At 48.3% G+C, this 19,356-nt stretch overlaps 1 protein-coding gene across 1 annotated transcript in view; it reads left to right on the forward strand.

Annotated features, from left to right (window-relative positions):
- LOC134944448 (uncharacterized) overlaps window positions 1–19,356 on the forward strand; it is a 252,162-nt gene that overhangs the window by 46,825 nt on the left and 185,981 nt on the right. Inside the window, exon 8 of the mRNA XM_063933023.1 lies at window positions 18,691–19,002. Within this exon, the coding sequence (XP_063789093.1) occupies window positions 18,691–19,002 (312 nt within the window). The remainder of the gene's footprint in view (window positions 1–18,690; window positions 19,003–19,356) is intronic.

Here is a 19,356-nt window from a genome sequence, read left to right on the forward strand (position 1 = left end):
ATATCAGTAAAAAAAGGACTCCAAAATCTAAAATAAAATTGACGGAGGAGAAGCGTAAACTTGCCAATATGCCATTTACCACACGGAGTGGCAAGGAACGGCTGAGGCCCTGGCCTACGTTCATGGCTAGTGGTTCAGCTTCACATGAGGATGGAAGCACTCAGCCTCTCGCTAGAAAAATGAAAAGACTCAAGCTGGCAAAAGCACCGCAAAGAACTGTGCGTTCTTCGAAATCCCAAATCCACAAGGAGAGTCCAATTGTGTCGGTTGCGATGCCTGACCTTCCCAACACTGGACGTGAAGAGCATGCGCCTTCCACCATTTGCACGCCCCCTGCAAGTGCTGGAAGGAGCACCCGCAGTCCAGTTCCTGATAGTCAGATTGAAGATGTCAGTGTTGAAGTACACCAGGATGAGGAGGATATGGGTGTTGCTGGCGCTGGGGAGGAAATTGACAAGGAGGATTCTGATGGTGAGGTGGTTTGTTTAAGTCAGGCACCCGGGGAGACACCTGTTGTCCGTGGGAGGAATATGGCCGTTGACATGCCTGGTGAAAATACCAAAAAAATCAGCTCTTCGGTGTGGAAGTATTTCAACAGAAATGCGGACAACATTTGTCAAGCCGTGTGTTGCCTTTGTCAAGCTGTAATAAGTAGGGGTAAGGACGTTAACCACCTCGGAACATCCTCCCTTATACGTCACCTGCAGCACATTCATAATAAGTCAGTGACAAGTTCAAAAACTTTGGGCGACAGCGGAAGCAGTCCACTGACCAGTAAATCCCTTCCTCTTGTAACCAAGCTCACGCAAACCACCCCACCAACTCCCTCAGTGTCAATTTCCTCCTTCCCCAGGAATGCCAATAGTCCTGCAGGCCATGTCACTGGCAATTCTGACGAGTCCTCTCCTGCCTGGGATTCCTCCGATGCATCCTTGCGTGTAACGCCTACTGCTGCTGGCGCTGCTGTTGTTGCTGCTGGGAGTCGATGGTCATCCCAGAGGGGAAATCGTAAGACCACTTTTACTACTTCCACCAAGCAATTGACTGTCCAACAGTCCTTTGCGAGGAAGATGAAATATCACAGCAGTCATCCTGCTGCAAAGCGGATAACTGAGGCCTTGGCATCCTGGGTGGTGAGAAACGTGGTTCCGGTATCCATCATTACTGCAGAGCCAACTAGAGACTTGTTGGAGGTACTGTGTCCCCGGTACCAAATACCATCTAGGTTCCATTTCTCTAGGCAGGCGATACCGAAAATGTACACAGACCTCAGAAAAAGAGTCACCAGTGTCCTAAAAAATGCAGCTGTACCCAATGTCCACTTAACCACGGACATGTGGAGCAGGGCAGGGTCAGGACTATATGACTGTGACAGCCCACTGGGTAGATGTATGGACTCCCGCCGCAAGAACAGCAGCGGCGGCACCAGTAGCAGCATCTCGCAAACGCCAACTCTTTCCTAGGCAGGCTACGCTTTGTATCACCGGTTTCCAGAATACGCACACAGCTGAAAACCTCTTACGGCAACTGAGGAAGATCATCGCGGAATGGCTTACCCCAATTGGACTCTCCTGTGGATTTGTGGCATCGGACAACGCCAGCAATATTGTGTGTGCATTAAATCTGGGCAAATTCCAGCACGTCCCATGTTTTGCACATACCTTGAATTTGGTGGTGCAGAATTTTTTAAAAAACGACAGGGGCGTGCAAGAGATGCTGTCGGTGGCCAGAAGAATTGCGGGACACTTTCGGCGTACAGGCACCACGTACAGAAGACTGGAGCAACACCAAAAACGCCTGAACCTGCCCTGCCATCATCTGAAGCAAGAAGTGGTAACGAGGTGGAATTCAACCCTATATATGCTTCAGAGGTTGGAGGAGCAGCAAAAGGCCATTCAAGCCTATACAATTCAGCACGATATAGGAGGTGGAATGCACCTGTCTCAAGCGCAGTGGAGAATGATTTCAACGTTGTGCAAGGTTCTGCTGCCCTTTGAACTTGCCACACGTGAAGTCAGTTCAGACACTGCCAGCCTGAGTCAGGTCATTCCCCTCATCAGGCTTTTGCAGAAGAAGCTGGAGACATTGAAGGAGGAGCTAACACGGAGCGATTCCGCTAGGCATGTGGGACTTGTGGATGGAGCCCTTAATTCGCTTAACAAGGATTCACGGGTGGTCAATCTGTTGAAATCAGAGCACTACATTTTGGCCACCGTGCTCGATCCTAGATTTAAAACCTACCTTGGATCTCTCTTTCCGGCAGACACAAGTCTGCTGGGGTTCAAAGACCTGCTGGTGAGAAAATTGTCAAGTCAAGCGGAACGCGACCTGTCAACATCTCCTCCTTCACATTCTCCCGCAGCTGGGGGTGTGAGGAAAAGGCTCAGAATTCCGAGCCCACCCGCTGGCGGTGATGCAGGGCAGTCTGGAGCGACTGCTGATGCTGACATCTGGTCCGGACTGAAGGACCTGTCAACGATTACGGACATGTCGTCTACTGTCACTGCATATGATTCTCTCCCCATTGAAAGAATGGTGGAGGATTATATGAGTGACCGCATCCAAGTAGGCACGTCACACAGTCCGTACTTATACTGGCAGGAAAAAGAGGCAATTTGGAGGCCCTTGCACAAACTGGCTTTATTCTACCTAAGTTGCCCTCCCACAAGTGTGTACTCCGAAAGAGTGTTTAGCGCCGCCGCTCACCTTGTGAGCAATCGGCGTACGAGGTTACTTCCAGAAAATGTGGAGAAGATGATGTTCATTAAAATGAATTATAATCAATTCCTCCGTGGAGACATTGACCAGCAGCAATTGCCTCCACAAAGTACACAGGGAGCTGAGATGGTGGATTCCAGTGGGGACGAATTGATAATCTGTGAGGAGGGGGATGTACACGGTGATATATCGGAGGATGATGATGAGGTGGACATCTTGCCTCTGTAGAGCCAGTTTGTGCAAGGAGAGATTAATTGCTTCTTTTTCGGTGGGGGTCCAAACCAACCCGTCATTTCAGTCACAGTCGTGTGGCAGACCCTGTCACTGAAATGATGGGTTGGTTAAAGTGTGCATGTCCTGTTTATACAACATAAGGGTGGGTGGGAGGGCCCAAGGACAATTCCATCTTGCACCTCTTTTTTCTTTAATTTTTCTTTGCGTCATGTGCTGTTTGGGGAGTGTTTTTTGGAAGGGCCATCCTGCGTGACACTGCAGTGCCACTCCTAGATGGGCCAGGTGTTTGTGTCGGCCACTAGGGTCGCTTATCTTACTCACACAGCTACCTCATTGCGTCTCTTTTTTTCTTTGCGTCATGTGCTGTTTGGGGAGTGTTTTTTGGAAGGGCCATCCTGCGTGACACTGCAGTGCCACTCCTAGATGGGCCCGGTGTTTGTGTCGGCCACTAGGGTCGCTTATCTTACTCACACAGCTACCTCATTGCGCCTCTTTTTTTCTTTGCGTCATGTGCTGTTTGGGGAGTGTTTTTTGGAAGGGCCATCCTGCGTGACACTGCAGTGCCACTCCTAGATGGGCCCGGTGTTTGTGTCGGCCACTAGGGTCGCTTATCTTACTCACACAGCTACCTCATTGCGCCTCTTTTTTTCTTTGCGTCATGTGCTGTTTGGGGAGTGTTTTTTGGAAGGGCCATCCTGCGTGACACTGCAGTGACACTCCTAGATGGGCCCGGTGTTTGTGTCGGCCACTAGGGTCGCTTATCTTACTCACACAGCTACCTCATTGCGCCTCTTTTTTTCTTTGCGTCATGTGCTGTTTGGGGAGTGTTTTTTGGAAGGGCCATCCTGCGTGACACTGCAGTGCCACTCCTAGATGGGCCCGGTGTTTGTGTCGGCCACTAGGGTCGCTTATCTTACTCACACAGCTACCTCATTGCGCCTCTTTTTTTCTTTGCGTCATGTGCTGTTTGGGGAGTGTTTTTTGGAAGGGCCATCCTGCGTGACACTGCAGTGCCACTCCTAGATGGGCCAGGTGTTTGTGTCGGCCACTAGGGTCGCTTATCTTACTCACACAGCTACCTCATTGCGCCTCTTTTTTTCTTTGCGTCATGTGCTGTTTGGGGAGTGTTTTTTGGAAGGGCCATCCTGCGTGACACTGCAGTGCCACTCCTAGATGGGCCCGGTGTTTGTGTCGGCCACTAGGGTCGCTTATCTTACTCACACAGCTACCTCGGTGCAAATTTTAGGACTAAAAATAATATTGTGAGGTGTGAGGTATTCAGAATAGACTGAAAATGAGTGGAAATTATGGTTTTTGAGGTTAATAATACTTTGGGATCAAAATAACCCCCAAATTCTATGATTTAAGCTGTTTTTTAGGGTTTTTTGAAAAAAACACCCGAATCCAAAACACACCCGAATCCGACAAAAAAAATTCGGTGAGGTTTTGCCAAAACGCGGTCGAACCCAAAACACGGCCGCGGAACCGAACCCAAAACCAAAACACAAAACCCGAAAAATTTCAAGTGCACATCTCTAGTAAAAAGGGGGACGCTGTCTGCTGTAATGTATAAAAGGGGCTCGACCTGGTGTAGTGGCGCTACTGTGCAGCGTAATTTGAATAATGTAGACTACTGTGCACCGTAGTATGAATTGCTATTATTTTGTAGCCACGCCCCTTCACCGTGAAGCCACGCCCCTATAAATTTTGCTGGGGGGGCGCCACTGTCGTTTCTTGCACACAGCGCTAAAATGCCTAGTTACGGCACTGGTACCAGCATTCCCTGACTTTTGATTTTTAGAGCCTGAAGGGAGAAGTTATTTTTGCACTACCAGTGCTGGGGGAGGGGGGGGGGGGGGGGGGGGGGTTGAATAGAGATTTTCAGATTTACAGCATATTCTGAAGTGTCTCTTCAAATGGGCAACAAAAAGAGAATTCATGCTAAAAAAAAAAAAAAAGGGATGACAGCTCTAACACCTCAAGTCAGGAACTTTTGTGACCCTATTAAAGACCCACAGTTGGAGAGTGAAGTGGAGAGCTTATTGGGGAGTAATCCAAATCTTGGGGAAGATTTTAGCATAAGTGACCTTGAAAGGAACGTCCAATTAAAGGACCAGAGCTAGAAGAGCTTAGGGAAAAATGTGATTTTCTTCAAGAGCAGGTGAACACCTTAACGCAAAAGCTGGAGGAGAAGGAATCTCTTTTGTCTGACTCTCTGACCAAATTGGGAAGGAGTAGAGAAGAGATTGCCAAGCTCTCAGGCCAGGTGTCAGAGTTGCAGAAAACCTTGGCAAAGGCTAAACCCAGATCTGAAAACTTTGTAGTACATAGCCAAGGACTATTAGAGGAAATCTCCTGTGACCAGACACAATATGGAAGTCTGGTGCTGGCCAATTGCAGGACTTGGCAGAGCTTCAGGATGAGGTTTCTAAGCTAAAACCATTGGCTATGCCTAGTTTCAGTTCAGAGACAGGCGTAGCTACACCAATTGATGAAGACGTTATGTTGAATATTGGATCAGAGACATTATCAGCCGAAATGGAGATGCCATCATCGGGGGAATTGAAGCCAACAGTGGTGCAGGCTGAGGAAGAATGGTGCCATACTGTAGTGGAACCCGGCTTTATATATCAGGGGCTCCTAAGGAAGACCTGTATCGGATGAAACAGCTGTTGGGCTGTGCCTGTATGTACACTTGTCGTCTTGATATGGAATAAATCTTCTTCGTTTTCTCATCTAAACCTTGAGTGCTGGCTTGTTTTGCTTTTTCCAATTAGCTGGAAAAGCGAGTGCCTTTATGTTATTTTACTGCCTTGCACCATCTATTCATTTTGTACTATGGTTTTGAGTGCTGTCATTTTTGCTCTTTTATATATATATATATAATAAGAATTTACTTACCGATAATTCTATTTCTCATAGTCCGTAGTGGATGCTGGGGACTCCGTAAGGACCATGGGGAATAGCGGCTCCGCAGGAGACTGGGCACAAAGTAAAAGCTTTAGGACTAGCTGGTGTGCACTGGCTCCTCCCCCTATGACCCTCCTCCAAGCCTCAGTTAGGATACTGTGCCCGGACGAGCGTACACAATAAGGAAGGATTTTGAATCCCGGGTAAGACTCATACCAGCCACACCAATCACACCGTACAACCTGTGATCTGAACCCAGTTAACAGCATGATAACAAAGGAGCCTCTGACAAGATGGCTCACAACAATAATAACCCGATTTTGTAACAATAACTATGTACAAGTATTGCAGACAATCCGCACTTGGGATGGGCGCCCAGCATCCACTACGGACTATGAGAAATAGAATTATCGGTAAGTAAATTCTTATTTTCTCTAACGTCCTAAGTGGATGCTGGGGACTCCGTAAGGACCATGGGGATTATACCAAAGCTCCCAAACGGGCGGGAGAGTGCGGATGACTCTGCAGCACCGAATGAGAGAACTCCAGGTCCTCCTCAGCCAGGGTATCAAATTTGTAGAATTTAGCAAACGTGTTTGCCCCTGACCAAGTAGCTGCTCGGCAAAGTTGTAAAGCCGAGACCCCTCGGGCAGCCGCCCAAGATGAGCCCACTTTCCTTGTGGAATGGGCTTTTATAGATTTTGGCTGTGGCAGGCCTGCCACAGAATGTGCAAGCTGAATTGTACTACAAATCCAACGAGCAATAGTCTGCTTAGAAGCAGGAGCACCCAGCTTGTTGGGTGCATACAGGATAAACAGCGAGTCAGATTTTCTGACTCCAGCCGTCCTGGAAACATATATTTTCAGGGCCCTGACTACGTCCAGCAACTTGGAGTCTTCCAAGTCCCTAGTAGCCGCAGGCACCACAATAGGCTGGTTCAAGTGAAATGCTGAAACCACCTTAGGGAGAAATTGAGGACGAGTCCTCAATTCTGCCCTGTCCGTATGGAAAATTAGGTAAGGGCTTTTATAAGATAAAGCCGCCAATTCTGAAACACGCCTGGCTGAAGCCAGGGCTAACAGCATTACCACTTTCCATGTGAGGTATTTTAAGTCCACAGTGGTGAGTGGTTCAAACCAATGTGATTTTAGGAATCCCAAAACCACATTGAGATCCCAAGGTGCCACTGGAGGCACAAAAGGAGGCTGTATATGCAGTACCCCTTTGACAAACGTCTGAACTTCAGGAACTGAAGCTAGTTCTTTTTGGAAGAAAATCGACAGGGCCGAAATTTGAACCTTAATGGACCCTAATTTTAGGCCCATAGACAGTCCTGTTTGCAGGAAATGCAGGAAACGACCCAGTTGAAATTCCTCTGTAGGGGCCTTCCTGGCCTCACACCACGCAACATATTTACGCCAGATACGGTGATAATGTTGCACGGTTACATCCTTCCTGGCTTTGATCAGGGTAGGGATGACTTCATCCGGAATGCCTTTTTCCTTCAGGATCCGGCGTTCAACCGCCATGCCGTCAAACGCAGCCGCGGTAAGTCTTGGAACAGACAGGGTCCCTGCTGGAGCAGGTCCCTTCTTAGAGGTAGAGGCCACGGGTCCTCCGTGAGCATCTCTTGAAGTTCCGGGTACCAAGTCCTCCTTGGCCAATCCGGAGCCACGAGTATAGTTCTTACTCCTCTCCTTCTTATGATTCTCAGTACCTTTGGTATGAGAGGCAGAGGAGGGAACACATACACTGACTGGTACACCCACGGTGTTACCAGAGCGTCCACCGCTATTGCCTGAGGGTCCCTTGACCTGGCGCAATATCTGTCTAGTTTTTTGTTGAGGCGGGACGCCATCATGTCCACCTTTGGTTTTTCCCAACGGTTCACAATCATGTGGAAGACTTCTGGGTGAAGTCCCCACTCCCCCGGGTGGAGGTCGTGTCTGCTGAGGAAGTCTGCTTCCCAGTTGTCCACTCCCGGAATGAACACTGCTGACAGTGCTATCACATGATTTTCTGCCCAGCGAAGAATCCTTGCAGTTTCTGCCATTGCCCTCCTGCTTCTTGTGCCGCCCTGTCTGTTTATGTGGGCGACTGCCGTGATGTTGTCCGATTGAATCAACACCGGCTGACCCTGAAGCAGAGGCCTTGCTTGACTTAGGGCATTGTAAATGGCCCTTAGTTCCAGGATATTTATGTGAAATGACGTTTCCATGCTTGACCACAAGCCCTGGAAATTTTTTCCCTGTGTGACTGCTCCCCAGCCTCTCAGGCTGGCATCCGTGGTCACCAGGACCCAGTCCTGAATGCCGAATCTGCGGCCCTCTAGAAGATGAGCACTCTGCAACCACCACAGGAGAGAAACCCTTGTCCTTGGAGACAGGGTTATCCGCTGATGCATCTGAAGATGCGATCCGGACCATTTGTCCAGCAGATCCCATTGAAAAGTTCTTGCGTGGAATCTGCCGAATGGAATCGCTTCGTAAGAAGCCACCATTTTTCCCAGGACCCTTGTGCATTGATGCACTGACACTTGGCCTGGTTTTAGGAGGTTCCTGACTAGCTCGGATAACTCCCTGGCTTTCTCCTCCGGGAGAAACACCTTTTTCTGGACTGTGTCCAGCATCATCCCTAGAAACAGCAGACGTGTCGTCGGAATCAGCTGCGATTTTGGAATATTTAGAATCCACCCGTGCTGTCGTAGTACTACTTGAGATAGTGCTACTCCGACCTCTAACTGTTCCCTGGACCTTGCCCTTATCAGGAGATCATCCAAGTAAGGGATAATTAAGACGCCTTTTCTTCGAAGAAGAATCATCATTTCGGCCATTACCTTGGTAAAGACCCGGGGCGCCGTGGACAATCCAAACGGCAGCGTCTGAAACTGATAATGACAGTTTTGTACCACAAACCTGAGGTACCCTTGGTGAGAAGGGCAAATTGGGACATGGAGGTAAGCATCCTTGATGTCCAGAGACACCATATAGTCCCCTTCTTCCAGGCTCGCTATCACTGCTCTGAGTGACTCCATCTTGAATTTGAATGAGTGACTCCATCTTGAATTTGAACCTTTTTATGTAAGTGTTCAAAGATTTCAGATTTAGAATAGGTCTCACCGAGCCGTCCGGCTTCGGTACCACAAACAGCGTGGAATAATACCCCTTTCCCTGTTGTAGGAGGGGTACCTTGATTATCACCTGCTGGGAATACAGCTTGTGAATGGCTTCCAATACCGCCTCCCTGTCGGAGGGAGACGTTGGTAAAGCAGACTTCAGGAACCGGCGAGGGGGAGACGTCTCGAATTCCAATTTGTACCCCTGAGATACTACTTGTAGGATCCAGGGGTCCACTTGCGAGTGAGCCCACTGCGCCCTGAATTTCTTGAGACGACCCCCCACCATACCTGAGTCCGCTTGTAAGGCCCCAGCGTCATGCTGAGGACTTGGCAAAAGCGGGGGAGGGCTTCTGTTCCTGGGAAGAGGCTGCCTGCTGCAGTCTTTTTCCCTTTCCTCTGCCCCGGGGCAGATATGAGTGGCCTTTTGCCCGCTTGCCCTTATGGGGACGAAAGGACTGAGGCTGAAAAGACGGAGTCTTTTTCTGCTGAGAGGTGACCTGGGGTAAAAAGGTGGATTTCCCAGCCGTTGCCGTGGCCACCAGGTCCGATAGACCGACCCCAAATAACTCCTCCCCTTTATACGGCAATACTTCCATATGCCGTTTGGAATCCGCGTCCATAACCCTCTTCTGGCAGAAATGGACAGCGCACTTACTCTTGATGCCAGGGTGCAAATATCCCTCTGTGCATCTCGCATATAATAAGAATTTACTTACCGATAATTCTATTTCTCGTAGTCCGTAGTGGATGCTGGGGACTCCGTCAGGACCATGGGGGATAGCGGGCTCCGCAGTAGACAGGGCACATCTAAAAAGCTTTTTAGGTCACATGGTGTGTACTGGCTCCTCCCCCTATGACCCTCCTCCAAGCCTCAGTTAGGTACTGTGCCCGGACGAGCGTACACAATAAGGAAGGATCTTGAATCCCGGGTAAGACTCATACCAGCCACACCAATCACACCGTACAACTTGTGATCTGAACCCAGTTAACAGTATGATAACAAAACGAAGTAGCCTCCGAAAAGATGGCTCACAACAATAGTAATAACCCGATTTTTGTAACAATAACTATGTACAAGCATTGCAGACAATCCGCACTTGGGATGGGCGCCCAGCATCCACTACGGACTACGAGAAATAGAATTATCGGTAAGTAAATTCTTATTTTCTCTAACGTCCTAGTGGATGCTGGGGACTCCGTCAGGACCATGGGGATTATACCAAAGCTCCCAAACGGGCGGGAGAGTGCGGATGACTCTGCAGCACCGAATGAGAGAACTCCAGGTCCTCCTTAGCCAGAGTATCAAAATTTGTAAAATTTTACAAACGTGTTCTCCCCTGACCACGTAGCTGCTCGGCAAAGTTGTAATGCCGAGACTCCTCGGGCAGCCGCCCAGGATGAGCCCACCTTCCTTGTGGAATGGGCATCTACATATTTCGTCTGTGGCAGGCCTGCCACAGAATGTGCAAGCTGAATTGTACTACAAATCCAGCGTGCAATAGACTGCTTAGAAGCATGAGCACCCAGCTTGTTGGGTGTATACAGTATAAACAGCAAGTCAGACTTTCTGACTCCAGCCGTCCTAACTATATATATATATATATATTTTTAGGGCCCTGACCACGTCTAGTAACTTGGAGTCCTCCAAGTCCCTAGTAGCCGCAGGCACCACAAGAGGTTGTTTCAGGTGAAAACGCTGACACCCCTTCATGAAGAAACTGGAGACGAGTCCCAGTTCTGTCCTGTTCAAATGGAAAATTTTAATATGGGCTTTTGTAAGACAAAGCCGCCCATTCTGCCAATCGCCTGGCCGAGGCCAGGGCTAACAACATGGTCACTTCCCATGTGAGATATTTGTCAACAGCATGGTCACTTTCCATGTGAGATATTTCAAATCCACAGATTTGAGCGGTTCAAACCAATATGATTTTAAGAAATCCCAACACTATGTTGAGATCTCACGGTGCCCCTAGGGGCACAAAAAAGCTGTATATGCAATACATCCTTTACAATCTGGACTTCAGGAACTGAAGTCAATTCTTTCTGGAAGAAATCTACAGGGCCGAAATTTAAATGTTAATGAACCCCAATTTGAGGTCCAAAACACTCCTGTTTTCAGGAAGTGTAGAAATCGACCTAGTTGAATTTCCGTCGTGGAGCCTTCCTGGCCTCACCCACGCAACATATTTTCACCACATGTGGTGATGACGTTGTGCGGTCACCTCCTTCCTGGCTTTGACCAGGGTAGGTATGACCTCTTATGGAATGCCTTTTCCCCTCAGGATCCGGCATTCAACCGCCATGCCGTCAAACGCAGCCGCGGTAAGTCTTGGAATAGACATGGTACTTGCTGAATCAAGTCCCTTCTTAGCTCCCCAGGCCCTTAGTCCTCTGTGAGCATTTCTTGAAGTTCCGGGTACCAAGTCCATCTTGGCCCATCCGGAGCCACTAGTATAGTTCATACTCCTCTATGTCTTATAATTCTCAATACCCTGGTTATGAGAAACAGAGGAGGGAACACATACACAGACTGGTACACCCACGGTGTTACCAGAACATCCACAGCTATCGCCTGAAGGTCTCATGACCTGGCGGAATACCTGTCCCGTTTTTGTTCGGGCGGGACGCCATCATGTCCACCTTTGGTCTTTGCCAACGGTCCACAATCATGTTGAAAAACTTCCCTATGAAGTTTCCACTCTCCCGGGTGGAGGTCATGCCTGCTGAGGAAGTCTGCTTCCCAGTCGTCCACTCCCGGAAAGAACACTGCTGACAGTGCTATCACATGATTTTCCGCCTAGCGAAAAATCCTTGCAGTTTTCACTGCCCTCCTGCTTCTTGTGCCGCCCTTCTGTTTACGTGGGCGACTGCCGTGATGTTATCCCACTGGATCAATACCGGCTGACCTTGAAGCAGAGGTCTAGCTAAGTTTAGAGCATTATAAATTTGTTCTAAGCTTATTTATGCGGAGAGAATTCTCCAGACTTAATCACACTTCCCTGGAAATTTTTTCCCTGTGTGACTGTTCCCCAGCCTCTCAGGCTGGCCTCCGTGGTCACCGGCATCCAATCCTGAATGCCGAATCTGCGGCCCTCTAGAAGATGAGCACTCTGTAATCACCACAGGAGAGACACCCTTTTCCTTGGATATAGGGTTATCCGCTGATGCATCTGAGGATGCGATCCGGACCATTTGTCCAGCAGATCCCACTGAAGAGTTCTTGCGGGAAATCTGCCGAATGGAATTGCTTCGTAATAAGCCACCATTTTTACCAGGACTCTTGTGCAATGATGCACTGACACTTTTCCTGGTTTTAGGAGGATCCCGATTAGCTCGGATAACTCCCTGGTTTTCTCCACTGGGAGAAACACGTTTTTCTGGACTGTGTCCAGAATCTTCCCTAGGAACAGTAGACGTGTCGTCGGAAAAAGCTGCGATTTTGGAATATTTAGAATCCACTCGTGCTGTCGTAGAACTACTTAAGATAGTGCTACTCCGACCTCCAACTGTTCTCTGGACCTTGCCCTTATCAGGAAAGCGTCCATGTTTCTTTTAAGAAAAATCATCATTCCGGCCATTACCTTGGTAAAGACCCGGGGCGCCGTGGACCATCCAAACGGCAGCGTCTGAACTGATAGTGACAGTTCTGTACCAGGAACCTGAAGTACCCTTGGTGAGAAGGGCAAATTTGGACCTGTAGGTAAACGTCCCTGATATCCAGTGACATCATATCGTCCCCTTCTTCCTGGTTCGCTATCACTGCTCCGAGTGACTCCATCTTGATTTGAACGCTTGTATGTAAGTGTTCAAATATTTCAGATCTCACCGAGCCGGTTGGCTTCAGTACCACAATATAGTGTGGAATACTACCCCCTTCCTTGTTGTAAGAAGGGTACTTTGATTATCACCTGCTGGGAATACAGCCTGTGAATTGTGTGAGGGGGAGACGTCTCGAATTTCCAATGTACACCTGGGATATTACATGTAGGATCCCGGAGTTCCCTTGCGAGTGTTGCTGAAACTCTTGAGATGACCCCCTACCGCACCTGAGTCCGCTTGTACGGCCCCAGCGTTATGCTGCGGACTTGGCAGAAGCCGTGAGGAGCTTCTGTTCCTGGGAATGATCTGCTTGCTGCAGTCTTCTTCCCTTTCCTCTCCCCCTGGGCAGATATGACTGGCCTTCGCCCGCCTGCCCGTATGGGGACGAAAGGACTGAGACTGAAAAGACTGTGTCCTTTTCTGCCAATATGTGACTCGGGGTAACAAAAGGTGGATTTTTCAGCTGTTGCCATGGCCACCAGGTCCAATGGACCGCCCCTTTATACGGCAATACTTCCATATGCCGTCTGGAATCTGCCTCACCTGACCACTGTCGTGTCTTCGTCTGGCAGATATGTACATCACATTTACTCTTTGATGCCAGAATGCAAATATGCCTCTGCGCATCACACATATATAGAAATGCATCCCTAAAATGCTCTATAGACAATAAAATCCTGTCCCTGTCAAGGGTATCAAAATTTTCAGTCAGGAAATCCGACCAAGCCCCCTCAGCGCTGCACATCCAGGCTGAGGCGATTGCTGGTCGTAGTATAACACCAGTATGTGTGTATATACTGTTATGATATTTTTCAGCTTCCTATCAGCTGGCTCCTTGAGGGCGGCCGTATCTGGAAACGGTAACTTTATATGCGTGTGAGCGCCTTGTCCACCCTAAGGTGTGTTTTCCAACTCGCCCTTACTACTGGCGGGAAAAAGGGTATACCGCCCATAACTTTCTGTCGGAGGAACCCCACGTATCATCCCACACTTCATTTAATTTATCTGATTCAGGCAAAACTACAGGTAGTTTATTCCCACCCTACAAAATACCCTTATTTGTGGTACTTGTGGTATCAGAAATACGTAACACCTCCTTCATTGCCCTTAACATGTAACTTGTGGCCCTAAAAGAAAAATACGTTTGTTTCTTCACCGTCGACACTGGGGTCAGTGTCCGTGTCAGTGTCTGTCGACCGACTGAGGTAAATGGGCATTTTTACAAGCCCCTGACGGTGTCTGAGACGCCTGGACCGATACTAATTTGTCCGCCGGCTGTCTCATGTCGTCAACCGGCTTGCAGCGTGTTGACATTATCACGTAATTCCATAAGTAAGCCATCCATTCTGGTGTCGACTCCCTAGAGAGTGACATCACCATTACAGGCAATTTTCTCCGTCTCCTCACCAACATTTTCCTCATACATGTCGACACACACGTACCGACCTACAGCACACACATACAGGGAATGCTCTGATAGAGGACAGGACCCACTAGCCCTTTGGGGAGACAGAGGGAGAGTTTGCCAGCACACACCAAAAGCGCCATAATGTATATAACAACCCTAGAAGGTGTTGTTTCTATATATGGGCTCTTAATATATAATTATATCGCCAATTTATGCCCCCCTTCTCTTTAACCCTGTTTCTGTAGTGCAGGGGAGAGTGGGAGCCTTCCTCACCAGCGGAGCTGGTCAGGAAAATGGCGCTGAGTGCTGAGGAGAATAAGCTCCGCCCCTTTCACGGCGGGCTTTTCTCCCGGTTATTAGGAAAACTGGCCTGGGTTAAATACATACATATAGCCTTAATGGCTATATGTGATGTATTTATTTGCCAAATAGGTATTTATATTGCTGCCCAGGGCGCCCCCAGCAGCGCCCTGCACCCTCCGTGACCGTGTCAGTGAGCCGTGTAGCAACAATGGCGCACAGCTGCAGTGCTGTGCGCTACCTCTCTGAAGACTGTGAAGTCTTCTGCCGCCTGTTTCCGGACCTCCGTTCCGCCGTCTTTCTTCAGCGTCTGTAAGGGGGATCGGCGGCGCGGCTCCGGGACGAACCCCAGGCTGACCTGTGTTCCGACTCCCTCTGGAGCTCAGTGTCCAGTAGCCTAAAACTTCAATCCTCCTGCACGCAGGTGAGTTGCAAGTCTCTCCCCTAAGTCCCTCGTTGCAGTGATCCTGTCGCCAGCAGGAATCACTGATTAGAAACCTAAAAAAAAACTTTACTAAACAGCTCCTTAAGAGAGCCATCCAGTTTGCACCCTTCTCGGACGGGCACAAAAACCTAACTGAGGCTTGGAGGAGGGTCATAGGGGGAGGAGCCAGTACACACCATGTGACCTAAAAAGCTTTTTAGATGTGCCCTGTCTCCTGCGGAGCCCGCTATCCCCCATGGTCCTGACGGAGTCCCCAGCATCCACTAGGACGTTAGAGAAATAGAAATGCATCCTTTAAATGCTCTATAGTCAATAAAATACTGTCCCTGTCCAGGGTATCAATATTTTCAGTCAGGGAATCCGACCAAGCCACCCCAGCACTGCACATCCAGGCTGAGGCGATTGCTGGTCGCAGTATAATACCAGTATGTGTGTATATACTTTTTAGGATGTTTTCCAGCTTTCTATCAGCTGGCTCCTTGAGGGCGGCCGTATCAGGAGACGGTAACGCCACTTGTTTTGATAAGCGTGTGAGCGCCTTATCTACCCTAGGGGGTGTTTCCCAACGCGCCCTAACCTCTGGCGGGAAAGGGTATAATGCCAATAATTTTTTAGAAATTAGCAGTTTTTTATCGGGGGAAACCCACGCTTCATCACACACCTCATTTAATTCATCTGATTCTGGAAAAACTACGGGTAGTTTTTTCACACCCCACATAATACCCTTTTTTGTGGTACTTGTAGTATCAGAAATGTTCAAAACCTCCTTCATTGCCGTGATCATGTAACGTGTGGCCCTACTGGAAAAAACGTTTGTTTCCTCACCGTCGACACTGGAGTCAGTGTCCGTGTCTGGGTCTGTGTCGACCATCTGAGGTAACGGGCGCTTTAGAGCCCCTGACGGTGTTTGAGACGCCTGGACCGGTACTAACTGACTTGCCGGCTGTCTCATGTCGTCAACAGACTTTTGTAAAGTGCTGACGCTATCACGTAATTCCTTCAATAGGACCATCCAGTCAGGTGTCGACTCCCTAGGGGGTGACATCACTAATACAGGCAATTGCTCCGCCTCCATACCATTTTCCTCCTCATACATGTCGACACAACGTACCGACACACAGCACACACACACAGGGAATGCTCTGATAGAGGACAGGACCCCACTAGCCCTTTGGGGAGACAGAGGGAGAGTTTGCCAGCACACAGCAGAGCGCTATATATATACAGGGATAACCTTATATAAGTGTTTCTCCCTTATATAGCTGCTGTATATGATTATCAGCCAAATTAGTGCCCCCCCTCTCTTGTTTTACCCTGTTTCTGTAGTGCAGGACTGCAGGGGAGAGTCAGGGAGACGTCCTTCCAGCGGAGCTGTGAGGGAAAATGGCGCTTGTGTGCTGAGGAGATAGGCTCCGCCCCCTTCTCGGCGGCCTTTCTCCCGCTTTTTTGTGGAAAACTGGCAGGGGTTAAATACATCCATATAGCCCAGGAGCTATATGTGATGTATTTTTAGCCATTAAAAGTATTTTCATTGCGTCCCAGGGCGCCCCCCCCCCAGCGCCCTGCACCCTCAGTGACCGTAGTGTGAAGTGTGCTGAGAGCAATGGCGCACAGCTGCGGTGCTGTGCGCTACCTTAGTGAAGACAGGACGTCTTCTGCCGCCGATTTTCCGGACCTCTTTAGTCTTCTGGCTCTGTAAGGGGGACGGCGGCGCGGCTCCGGGACCCATCCATGGCTGGGCCTGTGATCGTCCCTCTGGAGCTAATGTCCAGTAGCCTAAGAAGCCCAATCCACTCTGCACGCAGGTGAGTTCGCTTCTTCTCCCCTTAGTCCCTCGATGCAGTGAGCCTGTTGCCAGCAGGTCTCACTGAAAATAAAAAACCTATTTAAACTTTTACTCTAAGCAGCTCAGGAGAGCCACCTAGATTGCACCCTTCTCGTTCGGGCACAAAATCTTAACTGAGGCTTGGAGGAGGGTCATAGGGGGAGGAGCCAGTGCACACCAGCTAGTCCTAAAGCTTTTACTTTGTGCCCAGTCTCCTGCGGAGCCGCTATTCCCCATGGTCCTTACGGAGTCCCCAGCATCCACTTAGGACGTTAGAGAAATATATATATATATATATATATATATATATTCTTGGACTAACTAGTTAACATGACTTTTTGGTGAATTCTGCATCCCATTTCCTAGTTAGTCAGCCTAACAAATTTGGGGGTATCGGAGCCGGCCCTAACCAATATGATGACCTTAGCAAGATTGTGGCTGGTGCCCCCTAGCACCACCGCTAGTTCCACCTCTGACCCTGCACCTCTTTCCCAGCACCATCACCCCTACCCCATAGCAGTCATCATTTTGGTGTTCCTACCATCTTTATTTTTTAAATAGGAACAGTGCGCACATTCAGCGCACAGGCCAAAAATGGGCGCGTTCTTGCTGGGAAGGCGCATAGTCACACAATAGTACCCCAATTCAAATTATGCCTCACAGTACTGCAACCTTTTACACATTTTATCATGTAATAGTGTCCCTTCTTCACGTTACATCACACAGTATTACCACTTTACCTTATATCCATTACTAATCACAGTAGTGCCCCTTGTTCACATTACACCACACCATATTGTTCTCTATCACATTAGACTACACAGTAGTGCCCTTTCTATACGTAATGTATACACAGTAGAGCACCTTATACACATAATGCCACACATTAGTAATGCATTTATCCACATAATACCACACAGTAATGCCCTTTTCACATTATGCCAACCTTATTAATGTCCTTATACACATAATGTCCTTTACACCTATGCCGCACATTATTAATACCCTTATACACATGACACACATAGTGCCCCTTACACATTTGCCACACATTATTAATGCATTTATACACAAGACACACATAATGCCCCTTACACATGCCGAACACTACTGCACAACCAACCCACCCGCACACAGCACTCACATGGCCGCTAAAATTGTGACCCCTGCCTCTGCTTGGATCCAGATGTGTCCTCATACATCTTGCCTCTATATGCCATGCAGCAGGAGATGCCTGGCGTGAGTCAACTGGCAGCTCTGCTAACGTCGGGCGCCTTTTTAAAAAAAAAAGCATCTTATTTGCATTGCTATGTGGCTAGGATGCACAAGCAGCTTCTGCTGATGAAAATTATATGTGGCATGCCTATATTCTGTGTGCGACTGTGATTGTATCTGCATACGAAATGCTACGTTACAGTGATTTCCAGGAATACACTGTAACGTAGCATATCATATGCAAATACAGCCGCAGTCACACACAGAATAAAATGATATGTGGCATGCCTATAATCAGCAGAAGCTGCTTGTGCCACTAGGCATTACAAATGCCCTAAGCATTTGTCTAGTTTGCCTATGTTTAGGGCCGGCTCTGGGGGTTATTCCGATTATTAGATCAATATACAGACAGCCAGAATATACAATATACAGACAGACAGAATAGGGTAAGTGTAAGTATGACCACCCTGAATTATAATGTATAATTTCTGCAATTGGACAACTGAACATCTTTCATTAGTTCATACATAGGCGGCTTATGTCATAGCCTGCAATCTTTTAAATGATTGCTGTTTTTAAAATACTGACTATTTGCCAGAATTCCTGCACAGTCTGCAGCTCGCAGGCTATTACATAAGCCTCATAGTCTGATCTTTGCTATAATACTGTACAGTAACACTGTCCTACACTTTGTCAGGAAAGCCGCAGCTGTTACAGCCGGTATCCCGGAGCCTATTTGTCTCTGGAGAGATGAAGCTCGTTCTATCCCTGGAGAAATTCTATCCCAGGAAAATCACGATGAGTTGGATGTGTGGAGTTGGGGAGTCTCAGGAAATGCTTTCATCCACTGAGACACTGACAGAGAATCCTGATGGGACTTATAATGTCTCTAGTGAGACCCAGATTCAAGAAGCTCTGCTCAAGGATCCAAGATTCAGAGTACTGGCCAACTGGGGGCACAAATCGCTGGACGCAACAGGACACAAAGAGCTGTCAGTCAGAGACAAAGGTGAGAAGATACAGTATGAGGATCCATGTCTATATACAGTACAGTGTGTCATCTATATACAGTACAGTGTGTCATCTAACGACCCAGCCACACAGCTGAAAAAGGTTTTTTTCGTTCTAACCGTGCGCTCCCTTTCACAGCTCTTCAGCAGCTGGTCAATTATGAAAGGACAACACTTATTCCTTAAAAAACATACATTTTCCAACAATATTAAAAACCTGCACTACAAGGTGCACTCAGATAATATACCACACAAAACTCAGGCGGAACTACCGCCAGTGCAAGCAGTGCGTTGCACTGGGGCCCGCCTCTGTCCAGGGGCCCAAGCATGTAATGAGTCAAACTGACTCATTA

This window comes from Pseudophryne corroboree, chromosome 7, assembly GCF_028390025.1.
Source record: "Pseudophryne corroboree isolate aPseCor3 chromosome 7, aPseCor3.hap2, whole genome shotgun sequence".
NCBI lineage: Eukaryota > Metazoa > Chordata > Amphibia > Anura > Myobatrachidae > Pseudophryne > Pseudophryne corroboree.